Here is a 14,473-nt window from a genome sequence, read left to right on the forward strand (position 1 = left end):
AATGCCAAGAAATTATTTGAGAAAATCTATTAATCCAAAACCATCTGAAGAATCACTCCGATGTGCTGTCACTGATGTTCTTAGTGGACGTTGTACAATTAGAAAAGCTTCTGAACTTTACAATGTCAAGAAATCTACTGTGGCTTTTTACAAATCACAGCATACTTATGCGAGTGTCATGGCAGCCACATCTATCAAGAGACAAGATCATCACATTAAAATATTCACTTCCAAACAAGAAGGCCAGCTTGTTTCGTATTTAAAAGAATGCTGCCTTTTCAATCATGGCCTCTCTACAAAAGAGACGAAGAAGCTAGCGTTGTCATTTGCAATTGCAAATAATCTTAATATTCCTGAAAGTTGGAAAGAAAAAGAAGAGGCGTCATCAGAGTGGCTGGGAGGTTTTTTAAAACGTAATCAGTCGTTGTCAATAAGGAAACCAGAAGCCACCAGTCAAGCCCGTGCTGCTGGATTTAATGAGCCTGTTGTGCAACTATTTTACGATAAATTAGACGAAGTATACGTCAAGCACAAATTTCCAGCACACAGGGTTTGGAATGGAGATGAAACCGGAAACCCGACAGTTCTTCCACCGATAGAAGTCATAGCACCAAAAGGAATGAAACAGGTAATGAATAAGAAGATAATTGATTGTAGAAAAGTTACTTTAACGTTAATTCTTTATTAGGTCCAGCAAACAGTTTCTGCGGAGAGAGGGGAAAATGTAACTATGCTAGCCTTTGTTAGTGCTAGTGGTTCTAGGATTCCACCAATATTCGTTTTTCCTCGCAAGAAACCAAATCCCAATCTGCTACTTGGCTCTCCCGTTGGATCGTTAGGATTATATCACGAATCTGGTTGGATGACTGGGGGAAATTTTCTCGAAAGCTTAATTCATTTTCAATACCACGTGAAGGCCACAAAGAAGAATCCAGTATTACTGCTAATGGATAATCATTCCAGTCACCTTGAATTTCCATGTGTGAAATTTGCAAAAGAAAACTCGATAATTTTGCTAACATTTTCCCCCGCATTGTTCGCACAAACTCCAACCTCTTGACGTTGCAGTTTATTTCCCATTCAAGCGGGCATTGAGACACAGCCACAATGAGTGGTTACAATCTAATCCTGGTAAACGCATTGGAATAAAAGATATTGCTGGTCTTACACAAGTTCCGTTTATCACCAAAATTGTCGCCGAAAACATCATTGCAGGATTTAAGAAATCAGGAATTTGGCCGTTTAATAGAAATGCTATTCCATCGTCTCAATTCACTCCTAGTCGAGTAACGGATAGACCAGGTAGTTAAATCATGCATGTTGTATTTGACGCTTAGTGTTTCTTAGCATCCGTAAATATTTTTTTGTTTCTTAGATCCAACTCAGCATACAAACACCACTGAAGACGTCGCAGATTAGGCTTTCGCTGGTTCATCAATTGAGAGCAACAACGTAAATTCCACAATCGGTATGATAAAGAATACAGTAGGCTAATCATAAACTTCACCAATTTCAATTCCATTTCATCATTAAACATTTTGTTTTTTTAAGGTGATGATGTGACACTGGAGAGCATTCGACCTTTTCCAAAGGTGATACCATCCACGGGTTCACGCAGGCCGTCTAGTAGATTAGGAAGTACACGGATCTTGACAGATTCACCCGAAACCAACAAGATTGAAGAAGATTACATGAGGAAAAAGAGAAGGAGAACAAGAAAGATGCAGTTAAACGACGTTTACTTCCATTGAAGGAAAACAACCAACACCAAAGTAACATTCCTGCTACACGCCCTACAGTTAAACGCAGGATCCAACGTGAAAACAAGATCAACGAGGATAAGGCAGACAAAGAAAACATCCAAGACCATTCCGATACCGAGGAAGGACCTTCATCGACTCGTTCAAGATTCGGTCGTGTTATCAAGCCTACCCTGAAACACAACGTGTGAAGAATTTTGAAACACAACGAGTAATATATCCATTCATTTCAGAGTCGGGCATCACGCGAGCGCGCTCGAGCGTTCTCGTTTTTTTTTTTTTACACAAAGTTTAGAAAGGATAGTAAAACAGCTTACAGACAAAGGTAAAGTCCAGGGGGTAGAAGAAGAAGCTGTAAGCTGTTTTACTATCCTTTCTTAACTTTGTGTAAAAAAAAAAAAAAAAAAAAACGAGCACGCTCGAGCGCGCTCGTGCGTTGCCCGACTCTGATTCATTTCCTTATGTCAATAAAGAATTGTCAATACAGAATCATTCAAATGAACATTTTTTTATTTATATAAAATAATAATACAATTTAAAAAATGGAATGAGAAATAGAATAACAAATAAAATATAAAACAATAGAATAAGAAATGTCAAAAGGAAGAGCAGACTACAACAGTGACCGTGGAACTAAACTGTGGAAAATTTTTTGAAGAAAGCAGAAAAAAGAAAATCGCTTGACAGCAACGCTCCTCCCCGATAGTGTCCGATTTTCCCCCACTTCGCATGTCCAATTTTACAAAAGACCATGGTTTTCAAGAAAAACGACAAATAATGTTTTTATTTTAAACGGAAATGATAAAAAATTTGTGGCTGTGGATAGAAAAATGCACTTTTCATTTCATCGCGTATTGCTTATGATCTTTTAACCATTTGTTTAACGTACAACCCAAAAAGTGTGTAAAAAAAAATTTACAAAAGAAATCCATATATATATTTTTTTCTCATAGCTTCAAAACTAAATAACGTAGAATTCCTAAATTATATCCCTAAATATGGATTTCAATTCTACACATACTAATATTTTTTTGAATCATTAACTCCTACTAGTTTAACGACAAATTGATTTGTCCAACCTTGGAAACGTCCAACATAACCCCGGTCTCCCCTATAGTTTACTTTTATACTTACTAGATGTAGAAACAAACCACTAGTTGAGAAATCAAAAAGCACGCGATAGAGTCAGTAGCTGTCTAAAGCTGTCTGAGAGAGAAGAGAGAGTAGGGAGTGCTAAACAGCATCCCTATACCCAAGCGCATTAATTTCACAAGAATGAAAGGAGAGAAGGGTTTGCCATATTTATTTAATGTCAACAGATTCCGCACATATTTTACATCAACAAAGGATTAAAATCTACTCTGTGTGATATAATTGCCATGTCAAACCATAAAGTACTAACAATTATGGATGTTAATACCATGTTTCCTAGTCTTCATTTTCCAGCACATTCTGAAAAGGGCCAAGTCAAAAACCTGGTCAAATCTGTCGCTTTGAGGTTTCTTAAAGTATGATGTTTATCCTATATCAAAGTATCCAACCAAAATGTATCGCAAGAATTTTCTAAACGTAACCAGTTAACTAAGCTGATATTAAACAACAATCTGTAAACCAAATTGTGTTCAAAACTCTTATTTCAATATCAAACTTAAATTTTTTACACCGTGTTTACATTCCAGTTTTAAGTTGGGCAAACGAGATGACAGAAACTTGTCTGCTAATGATGGAGGGAAGGCATTAGCCGCTAGATGGTGCGACAAAAAGTGTCATGGCAGCTTTAACACGACAGTGTTCCCTCTCCTTATCTCTGCAAAGCATTGCTTCCACCTTAGAAACAGAGACCCAGCTACAAAACCTTCTCGAAAGAAAAGAAGAAAACAACGCAGCTGTCGAGACAGAAGGCCAAGAAATAATCAACAAACTTGAAGGTGACAAGACACAGCTGATCCAGAAACTCAATGTTGCAAAAACACAGACAAAACGAGCCTTAGAAACAGCACAACAGCTCCAGGAAAAGATAAAGAATTTGGAAGACAAACTCGACAAAAACTTGACAGAAAAATCCAATTTAAGACAAAACCTGTTAGACTTTTCCTCAACGAACAAAAACCTTGAAAAGGAAATTCAAGAACTTCAAGAACGAGTACGAACACAAGAAGACCAAATACATTTTCTAGAGAAGCGAGTAAAAAAATACCAAAAGCTTCAAGTTCAATTCATCGAGAACGAAGATTGTAAGGATTCAAGGCTAGCTGGGGACGAATCAGGAGAAAAATCCAAACTACTTAGTGATAAAAACCAGCTGACCTTGCCGACAGACAGTGGAGACAAGTCACTCCACTACGAGCTGGAAGTAGAACAAACTAACGACTTCGAGCAAACAGTAGACGACCTAAAGAACCAGATAGAGCTCCTAAACCAGACTATCATCTATCCACAGCAAGAAAACCAGCAAATACGGAAGAAGGTCAACATGGGCGTAACACACAATGACGAGGACACTACAAAAAACACAACACAGAAGATGTCCGCAAATATTTCCAAGAAAACCCAAGGACGATGATAATCCAGAAACTGATGAAGATAATGAAAACGCCATAAAAGTAAACAAATACCTCACTAAACCAATTGTGATGGCACTAGGAGAACTATTCTCCAGGGAAGACAAAAAGACGATCCCAACTTTTAAAGGAAACAGCACTGACAAACTAGTAACAGAGTGGCTACGAGGAGCCGAGTACGTGGCGCGAAACAACGAGTGGAGTGACAACCAAAAAATACATTTCTTCTATGACTGATTGAAAGGCGAAGCCTTCGAATGGCATGAAAACTACGTGGAGGAAGAAGGCGATGACTTGAATTGACAGGATTGGAGAGAAGCACTCTTTGCAAGATTTCAAGACACATTCGACTTAGCAGCATTGGAGAAAAACTTTTCAAAACTAAATCAGAAGCCGGAAGAAAATTGCAGAGCTTTCATATCAAGGTTAAACAATCTATACGATACCATCGCAGGTAAAGAATACAAAGTTAACCATAACCAAACTATCGTCGAGGGCCAACTACTAAACAAAGTAAAGAAAATGCAAGATCACAGAAAAAGCTAAATAGGGGAGTTCGAGGCTGCTTGGACTTTGGGCCTTTAGGGGTTGCATGGTTTTTTTATGTTATTCAAAAACCAGTTGTAAAAATATTTTTTTTGCACTTGCTTATTGCAAATGCCAAAAAACTTGGGGGGATGAATTTTCGTTAGTGAAAACGCCTTTATTGTTTAGTAAGAACAAAATTTAAAAACAGGTATCTGAAATTGTAAAATTTTTAATTTTTATTTTAAAGATAATTTTTTAGTGTAAGTAATATAAAAAAACAAAAAATAGTAACACTTGTAGAAAATTAAATTCTTCATTTTTCTACACTAATCTTAATGTGTCCTGTTTCTCTAGAAACTTTAAGTTTATTTGCAAAAAAATTTGGGGTAAGTTACACCTACGGGGTTGTTTGGCAGTGTTCGCTGAACTGAAGGGGAGGAGTTATGGGAGGAGCTGAATAGACTTTTGGTTGAAAATAAAATGTATTAATTGATAAACGTTGGGTGAATTATGTTTTTAAACAATTGGAATACCGTTTTTCACGAAGGCCATGTTCAGAATGCAGATTGCTCCTGGGTTTTTTTTAAATGGGAGATTCTTAGAAATCAATCTATTTTTTAAAGAAATCGATGATTAATAGAACCATCTTCCATCAACCAATCAAACCCATCACGATAATTTAACAAGAAAGCAGATTTATGTAACTTTTTACACATATTGTCACACGAGTTGTATTAGAACAAGAACAAACGAATACAACAAGTGATGACTTAAATTCTAAACAATGGTTTAACTCAAACAAAAGGGATAACCATTACCAAAAGTTGGAGAAGCGTCTGAAGACCTCTTGGGAAACCAGGGAACTCCTCCTACGGAGCCCAGCTCCGGGAGCTCACCCGATGGAGACTCATCTAACGCAGAATCGGGGCAGCGTTTTATTTTTATTTTTGCGAATTACTCCCCTTCCGGACTGCATATCTGCGTATCTTTCCTAGAGCGGACTTCTCCCGATAATTTCTTCACCACGATCGCAGCGTTGTCCAAGGAGCGGATGACTCATATCTGTGAAGAGATAACCAATCTCCCTTTGCACCCGCGACAATATTGTAATATTTAGAATTTAGTACTAAAATACAAAACATGATTTTTATAAATTGTAGATTAAAAGAATGATTATTTTATTCAAAACCAACGAGGGTCCATTCAACCCCACTATTTTCGGGTTTTCCAAGAATGGGGGTTTACACTATAATTTTCTTATCTCCAATAATTTTAAACAAATAATAATAAAAAAAAAATCATGAGATAGAAAACATAGTTGTCTATCGTTGACACTAGAAATATTTCAGATATCATTATTAAAAGCCGAGATATGACGATTTAAAAAAAAGTACTAATCAGCCCCGGTCTCCCCTATTACTGCAAGGCCTCCTACCAAAATACAAAGCAGAAATTTATCCCTTCGGGATTTAAATTACTAAATTACCGAAGGTTTAGGGGCCTTTAACGCAGCACAACTTAGAAAAGGCTCCCCCTCCAGATGGGGCCCCGAAACACTTTACTGGAATTTTTTCCACCAATAGGAATGCAGGAAAGGGGGAAAACAGCATTAACGATATTTTAAGGTGAAATTCGTAGATTTGAAGTATGACAAAGGTAAGAAATGGTAATGCACGTCCTTTTATTGTCTTAATTGTTAAACTATGTGACAACTAGCTTGTTTTTTTCGTATATAACAAAGTAAACAAGCGGCCATGTTGGACTGTTTGGGGTGCTTCAATATTTAGGAAACAGGGGGCACCTTTGTACTTTTTTCTTATTCAAAATTAAAAAACTAGATGTCACTATTTCTTATAGTAAACAAAATTGGAAACAGCAACTTTAACAACTAAAACTAACCTTAAATTCCGAAGGCGCCCAAGGGGCTTTATCTACGAAAACCAGAAAATCCCGAAGACATTGACGCATTATGTAAACAACATTACATTTCTTTAAAAATTCTACACACAAAAGAAGCTACAGAAGACAAAGAGATGTCAGCTGTCATAGCAGGGATAACGCATCATAAAAACAACAAGACGATAAAAAAACTACTTGAGCAAAAATTAAAAGAAGCTCTGTCAGAATTTAAATGTATTAATACGAAACGTTGATTCTCACAGGAAAACGACATAACCATAGCTGCGACTGACTAATACGAACACCTATATTAAGACCATGTTCAAGTGAATGCTACTCAAGATCACGTGAATCGAGAGTGCGATTTGCTGACAATCACAACAGCCTAGAATCCAGTCCGGGAAGAAGTCTCAGTCAAAACAGAGACAACAGTCCCTATCGCAGAGACTACAATTTGTCAGTACGAAGAAATTATAATCCTTCAGGATATAGGCAATCCAGATTTTCATCCCACCAACGTCCTCCAAATAGGAACGGATACCACTACCGCCAAGGAGACTACAACGGAAGAAACTTTAACAACTACAGACATCAAATGCGTTATAACAGCAACCAACATCTACAGCAACAACATAACTCTGGCAACAATCCTCGAACCACTGAAAATTGAGAAATAACCTAATACAAGAGTAACCGAAGAGGAAATATTGCAAAAGAATATTGGACAGATATGCCCCGTACCAACAATCCAGGTCCCCGATAACCACCATAAAACCAATACGTTACTCCCCACTAACATACAATTTAGGATCAGATGTACAAGTAGAAATCCCTAAACTGATACGAATTCCCACTAAAATTTTTCATAAGGAAATTATAGCTTTAGTGGATACTGGCGCCGCCGCTAGTTTAGTATCCAATAAAATATTAGATACTCTAGAAAGTAATGAAAACTTAGAGCAAGTGAAAAATAGGAATACTCCAATTTTAAGGACGGTATCGGGACAAGAACTTAAATCGATAGGAAAATTGGAATTTGCAGTTGCTATTAACGATAATCATATTATTAAACATCACTTTTACGTTACGAGCAACTTAAATGAACATTGTATCTTAGGATTAGATTTCTTATCAAAAAATAATGTGAAGATTAACCCTAGAAATTGACAAATATGTTATGATCACTTTGGATGAGAACATAATTTTGGAAGTAAACCATGCCCATTTATAGCATACCATTTAGCAAAGCAGGCATCCATATACCACTAATCCCAATTGATAGAGAAGACCACCAAGATCTTATACAACAAGATTATCAAAACTTAGAATCCTTCACTCAATTAGACTTTAACAACAAAACTGAGCAGATAACTAAGATTGCTGGAAAACTAGAACAAGTACTCAATGTATCAAACGACATACGAGCAAAAATTGAAATTTTACTAAAGAAACCTGAATGTCTTTTTGCAGACCAAGAATCCCACTTCGGTCTAGCAACACAAGTAAAACATCACATCAACATTAGCCATCACGCTCCCATTAATCGAAGACAAACATACGAAGCCCTAAAACTTGTTGTTAAGACCAAAATAGAGGTAATGCTAAGCAACAAAATAATAAGAAAAGTCACAGTCCTTTTGCTGCAACCATAGTAATGGTACCTAAAAAAGATGGAGGGATGCGTATGTGCATCGATTACAGAGCTTTGAATAAAATTACTGTTAAAGATAAATACCCTCTACCTAGGATAGATTATACAATCGACGCGTTGTGCATCTCTGTTTATTTTTCAACATTGGACTTACTAGGCGGCTACTGGCAGATAGAAATCGAGGAAAGGGACAAACACAAAACAGCTTTCATTTGTGAATTTGGCCAACACGAATTTAATCGGATTCCGTTTGGCTTAACAAATGCACCAAGCACTTTTCAAAGAGAAATGAATAAAATTTTGAAAACGGTATTGTAAAAATTCAATTTGGTTTACCTAAATTACATCATAGTGTTCAGTAATTCAATTACTGATCATGTGACACACTTAGAAGCAGTTTTTGAACTTATTAAACAAACGGGTTTAAAGTTGAAAAGGAAGAAGTGCGAATTTTTTAAAGAAGAATTAGATTATTTAGGGTACATAGTATCCGGGAAAGGAATAACACCAAGTACAAGGTATTGAGTTTAAATAAGTATATTAGACATGTTATTTGTATTTTGCATAACTATAGATGTATTATTTGGTTATAGAGAATAACATCACTAAATAACTTCTTGAGAAAATACAGATTAATTAATATTCTTACAGTGATCCAGTCTGGACAGATAGAGAAGAGAGAGAAATAAGATTTGACAGATGTATATATAGTAGTGAGACAAAGGGTGCGTCTAAACAGCATCCTTTGTCTTGAGTCGGTTTCGGCAACTTGTCGGGTTCCTTGGATTGCGCATATATATTTCAACATCTCCTCTCAAACCAAGGAACCTGGAATTCAATGATTATTTTCACACATACCAAGACTTTCACGCATTTTCTCAAAATCGGGTTTTGGAAGGGATTTGGTCAGGATATCAGCTTTCTGTTCTTTAGAGGGTACAAACAAAACATTGATAACACCATCTTCTTGAAGGAAGCGGACAAAGTGATATCTAATGTCTATATGTTTAGTTCTCTGGTGGAATTCAGGATTATGAATAGAGCGGATCGCACTTTGATTATCACATAGAATAGGGACAGGTTGGTCTTCAGTTTCTCCAATTTCAGACAGCAAGCACTTGATCCAAACAGCCTCCTTGGAAGATTCTGATGCTGCGACATACTCGGCTTCTGTTGTAGACTGGGACACACATTTTTGTCTGCGGCTGCTCCAGGATACAAGACTACCATATACAAAGAAAGTGAATCCAGATGTAGAACAGCGACTGTCTATATCACCACCAAAATCGGCATCTGTATATCCAACAAGAGGTTGGTCTGAGTTTTCGCCAAGAAGAATTCCAAATTCGGTCGTTCCTGAAAGATAAGAAAGAATTCTTTTTACTGCACTCCAGCGTGCCCGGCCTGGATTTTGGCAAAATTTCGCGACTTGATTAACGGCATATGAGATGTCTGGTCTACAGGTAATGGACAAGTAGAGAAGACATCCGACTGCTTCACGATATGGCACATGTGACATGTCGAGTTTCTCCTCTTCGGATGTTGGCGACATTTCTAAATTGAGACGAGTGCATGGATCAGCAGGGGTAGACGTGGGGTTGCAGGTATCCATTTTAAACTTGACAAGGATTTTCTTGATAAATTCTGGCTGATTAATCAAGATTTTTCGTTGTTCTTGATCACGATGGATATCAAGGCCGAGGAAGCGGGTTGCTGGTAGACAGCGCATATCGAATTCCTTTGAAAGAAAATCAATGATATGCTTTACATTGGACAGGCTGGATCCACACACAATCCCATCGTCTACAAAGATAGCAACAATTAGAATATCCTTTCTTCTTCGTCTATAATAAACGCAGGGATCAGATTCACATCTTGAGAGTCCGAATTCGACAAGAAACATGTTGAACTTCTCATTCCAAACTCTTGGTGCTTGTTTTAAGCCATAAAGACTTTTTTCAGGCAGGCATACATGATCTTCTTTTCCAGCTACTGCAAAACCTTCAGGTTATTCCATGAAAACTTGCTCTTTCAGCTTTCCGTAAAGAAAAGCAGTTTTTACATCCAGCAGAGTGACTTCTAAGTTTCGGACTGCAATGATGGCTAAAATGGTACGAAGAGAGTCATATTTTAGAACAGGAGCGAAAGTCTCACTATAATCAATACCGTAGCTTTGGGCAAAACCTCTTGCCACTAGTCTGGCTTTGTATCTTTCAGATACACCAGGATAGCCGGGTTTGATCTTGAACACCCATTTGCAGCCAATGATATTTCTCTCGGTGGGCCGTTTTACAAGTATCCATGTTTCATTTGCCATAAGTGACTTGTATTCTTCTTCGATAGCCTTGGTCCATAGTTCAGCTTCATCACTTTTCATAGCTTCTTGTAGTTTTTCGGCTCAAGGTTTTCAACTGGAGAAATAGAGATTGCCGCTTCCATCCCAAATGACGATTTCTGATTTTTCTTTGCTATGTTCCTCCTCCATTCTAAAAATTTTTCGTTGTGGACTGGAACTCGAGATGATTGACGTCGAGGTAGGGCTATTGCTTGCTGATCGGATCTTGATTCTGCTGAAATGCTTTCTTCTGTGTTTGAAGATTGTTCTGAACCCGTAGTTTGTTCGAAACTTGTAGTTTGTTCTGAACTTGCGGTTTGTTCCAAACCCCTAATTTGCTCTGAACTTGCAGGTTGTTCCGTGTCCACCATCTCCTCTGCAGACTCCATTTCCTCGACTTGACATTGTTGCTCTACAATTTCGGCCGGCTCGCCAGCTGTATTTGATGTCTCCGTCTGTTGAGTTTCAGCATCTTTGATGTCTCTGGAAACAAGAGGGTCAAAAGGCGTAGATATTTGTTGTTTGTTTACCTCGGGAATGATCCCATTTGACTCATCTACAATGACGTTTCGACTGATTTCAACTTTTCTCTTTGATGGGATCCATATTCGATAAGCTTTTGTGGACACACAGCAACCAACAAAGATGCCTTGCACAGCCTTAGGATCAAGTTTTCGTCGTAACGCATCAGGAATATGTACAAAGGAAACAGAACCAAAGATACGCAGGTGCGATACATCCGGCTTTTCTCCATGCAGAATTTCATAAGGAGTTGCACTTCCAGTTCTTGATAGGATCATGTTCTGTATGTAGACTGCGTAGGCGACTGCTTCAGCCCATAGGTAATCAGGAACATTTCGTGCAAGATACATACTGCGTGCTGCTTCCATTATAGTACGATTTGCCCTTTCGGAGACGCCGTTCTGTTCTGGAGTATATGAGGCACTAAGTTCATGGTTGATTCCCATTTGTTCAAGCCATTCTTCAAATTCTCGATTCACATATTCTCCGCCGTTGTCGGATCGTAGTGTGCAGATCTGTCGATTATGTTGATTTTTAAAAATGGCTACGAACTTCGTGAATTGATTGAGGGCTTCGGACTTATGTTGAAGAAAATATACCTCCGACCAGCCACTGAAGTCGTCCTTGAATAAAACGAAGTAACGAGATTTGTTTGGAGACATCGTTTGCATAGGTCCACAAATGTCAGAGTGTACCAGGTCGCCTACATTGATACCTCTTCTTCTTCCATTTGGAAACGGCAGACGATGCATTTTACCAAGCATGCATCCTGTACATAATGATGATGGGAAGTTACTATGATTAATGTGGAGACCGCAAACTGCATTTTGACGTTCCATTTTCATGATGGTCTTGTTGTTTGTATGTGCGAGTCTCTGATGCCAAGTAGAAATTGACAGGCTGGTGGCGGCATGTGACGTTGTTTGAATTTTTACAGTGAGATCAAGATAATATAGCTTTTCGTTAACGCGTTTGCCAGTCATCTCTAACTTTCCGTGGCGAAAGAAAGTTACCTAAGGAATAAAGAAAGTTGATTAGCGATCTTTGTTTAGGTGAATATGTGAAAGATAAATTAGTATACCATATCATCAGAAAAAATGGCTTCTATTCCATATGCTGTGGCAGCACTGATAGAAAAAAGATTTATTCCTAAGCCAGGAACGTAAAGCACGTCAGTGAGTAAGAGGGATATTCCAATACTGTTAGTTACTTCCACATCACCCTTTCCTTCAGCTTGTAAACAAGTGTTTCCGATACCGAGGACCGAATGAGTTCCTTTCTTGATTGATTTGAAGTTAACAAGGATTGATCTTTTATCAGTCATGTGTTCAGATGAACCAGAGTCGGCAACAAAACCATAGGTCTCGAAGTCAAAGCTAGTTGACGATAGATAACTGTGATCTTGATCTGCTGGTTGAACTAGAAGTGAGAGATTCGCGTTTGCTTGATGTTGCTCTGCTTCATGCCTCAATCTCACTCTACAGTTTGAGACCTTGTGTGGACCAAGACCGCAATAACCACAAAGTTGCTGTTGATATGGTGGAACTCCTCCTCGTCCTCGATACATTCCTCCAAATCCACGACTACCTCCTCTTAAACCTGGGTATCCACCTCTTCTCGTTCCGCGTGGAATGAAGTAAGGTTGAGGTCTGCCGATCTGCTGATAAGGAAAGCATACTGCCTGAGGAAGATTTCCGAATTGACTGGGATGGCTGTAGCTTTGAAAATTAGTTGCTGCATAGGCTCCGCCTTGTTGAGATGTATTCCCATCTTGATTCGTAGTAAAGGCTTGAGAGATTGCTTCTTCTTCCTGAAGCTTTGCGAGAAGTAGCTTGACAGTTCTGCCTTCCTCGGGTGAGTTGTTCCATGTTGTGTAGAAATGACGATAGGTAGATGGGAGAGTGGACAGAATTTTCGACATTACTTGTGTCTCTAATATTTGTTCACCTACTTCTTTGAGTCTTGACCACAGGAGTTCAATAGCAGTGACATGGCTTGTCATGTTGTGTCCTTGTTTGTATTTATACTCAGTGAATTGCTGAAGTAAGATGAGCCTATTGTCAGCTGCATTTCGAGCATGTTGATTTCTGATCCTGTCGTACATTTCCGCAGCAGTAAGAGATGTGCACAAGGTGTCACGAAGTTCGTCATCGGTCGTAGCGAAAAGATAATTCCTTGCAGTGACATCTTTCTCTTTCCATTTATTGATGAGATTGGCGTTTGTGACTATACCATTTTCTCCTCTAGCCTAAAATTTGTAATACAGTTTTTGGTTATTATTTGTTTTAATAGTTTAACATTTGTGATGCTTGAAGTACGTAGATAATTACTAACTCATAGTCAGGTTTAAGCAGTTTAAGTGAGTGATAATAATTCCAACTTTTTATGATTACATGTATAAAAGAAAAGATTAAATTATCTGGTTTTCAAAAAAAAAAAATATTTTAAAAAATTGTTTTTATGAGTTATAAATGCATTGATTGATTTGAATATGAGTGCATGAGTAAAGTCAAATTTATCTGTTTAAATATTATGTTGTTTTCTACTCTTTGGGAGTGCATGAGAGAAATCGAAATATCTGATTTTCTCGAAGTTACTATATTCTTTCTGCTCTTTAAAGTCCATGAGTAAAATCGAAATATCTGATTTTTCTCGAAAAGAAAAGAAATAAGGATATGGTAACATTTCTGTTTTTACTATTGAGTATAATGATGATTGTTGGTATGCAAATTAATTTTTAAAAAAATGTCTGAAATATACAGCGACTGCGAAAATCAATTTTACGATGAAAAAATTTTAGTGTCATTTAAGTTTGCAATAGAGGATAGGTTTTAACTTAAGATGTGTAGTTGTTTTTGGCTCGTAAAATAAATTAGGCCTACTGTACAATATTACCTCTGCGGGTTTGAGTTCCACTCCATCAATGATGTCTAAAAGACCATGTTGTTCCAAGATTAGTCTCAAACCACACTTCCAACGGGGAAAATTACTTCCATTGAACTTAGTTAGATGTCCAATATCCTTTAGAGATGAAGATTCCATTTCAATGTTACTCCTTTAGTCAGTGAGAGTACTGGGCCCATAACCTATTGAGTTTAAATAAGTATATTAGACATGTTATTTGTATTTTGCATAACTATAGATGTATTATTTTGTTATAGAGAATAACATCACTAAATAACTTCTTGAGAAAATACAGATTAATTAATATTCTTAC

At 37.6% G+C, this 14,473-nt stretch overlaps 1 protein-coding gene across 1 annotated transcript; it reads left to right on the forward strand.

The window, feature by feature from the left end:
- Window positions 1–1,693, forward strand: LOC116916227. The gene is made up of 4 exons (XM_045178848.1): window positions 1–628; window positions 689–1,302; window positions 1,376–1,468; window positions 1,552–1,693. The coding sequence occupies exons 1-2, from the start codon at window positions 2–4 to the stop codon at window positions 1,058–1,060; spliced, it is 999 nt and encodes a 332-aa protein (XP_045034783.1). The 5' UTR covers window position 1; the 3' UTR covers window positions 1,061–1,302; window positions 1,376–1,468; window positions 1,552–1,693.
- The last annotated feature ends 12,780 nt before the right edge of the window (window positions 1,694–14,473 follow it).

This window comes from Daphnia magna, linkage group LG9 (assembly GCF_020631705.1).
Source record: "Daphnia magna isolate NIES linkage group LG9, ASM2063170v1.1, whole genome shotgun sequence".
NCBI lineage: Eukaryota > Metazoa > Arthropoda > Branchiopoda > Diplostraca > Daphniidae > Daphnia > Daphnia magna.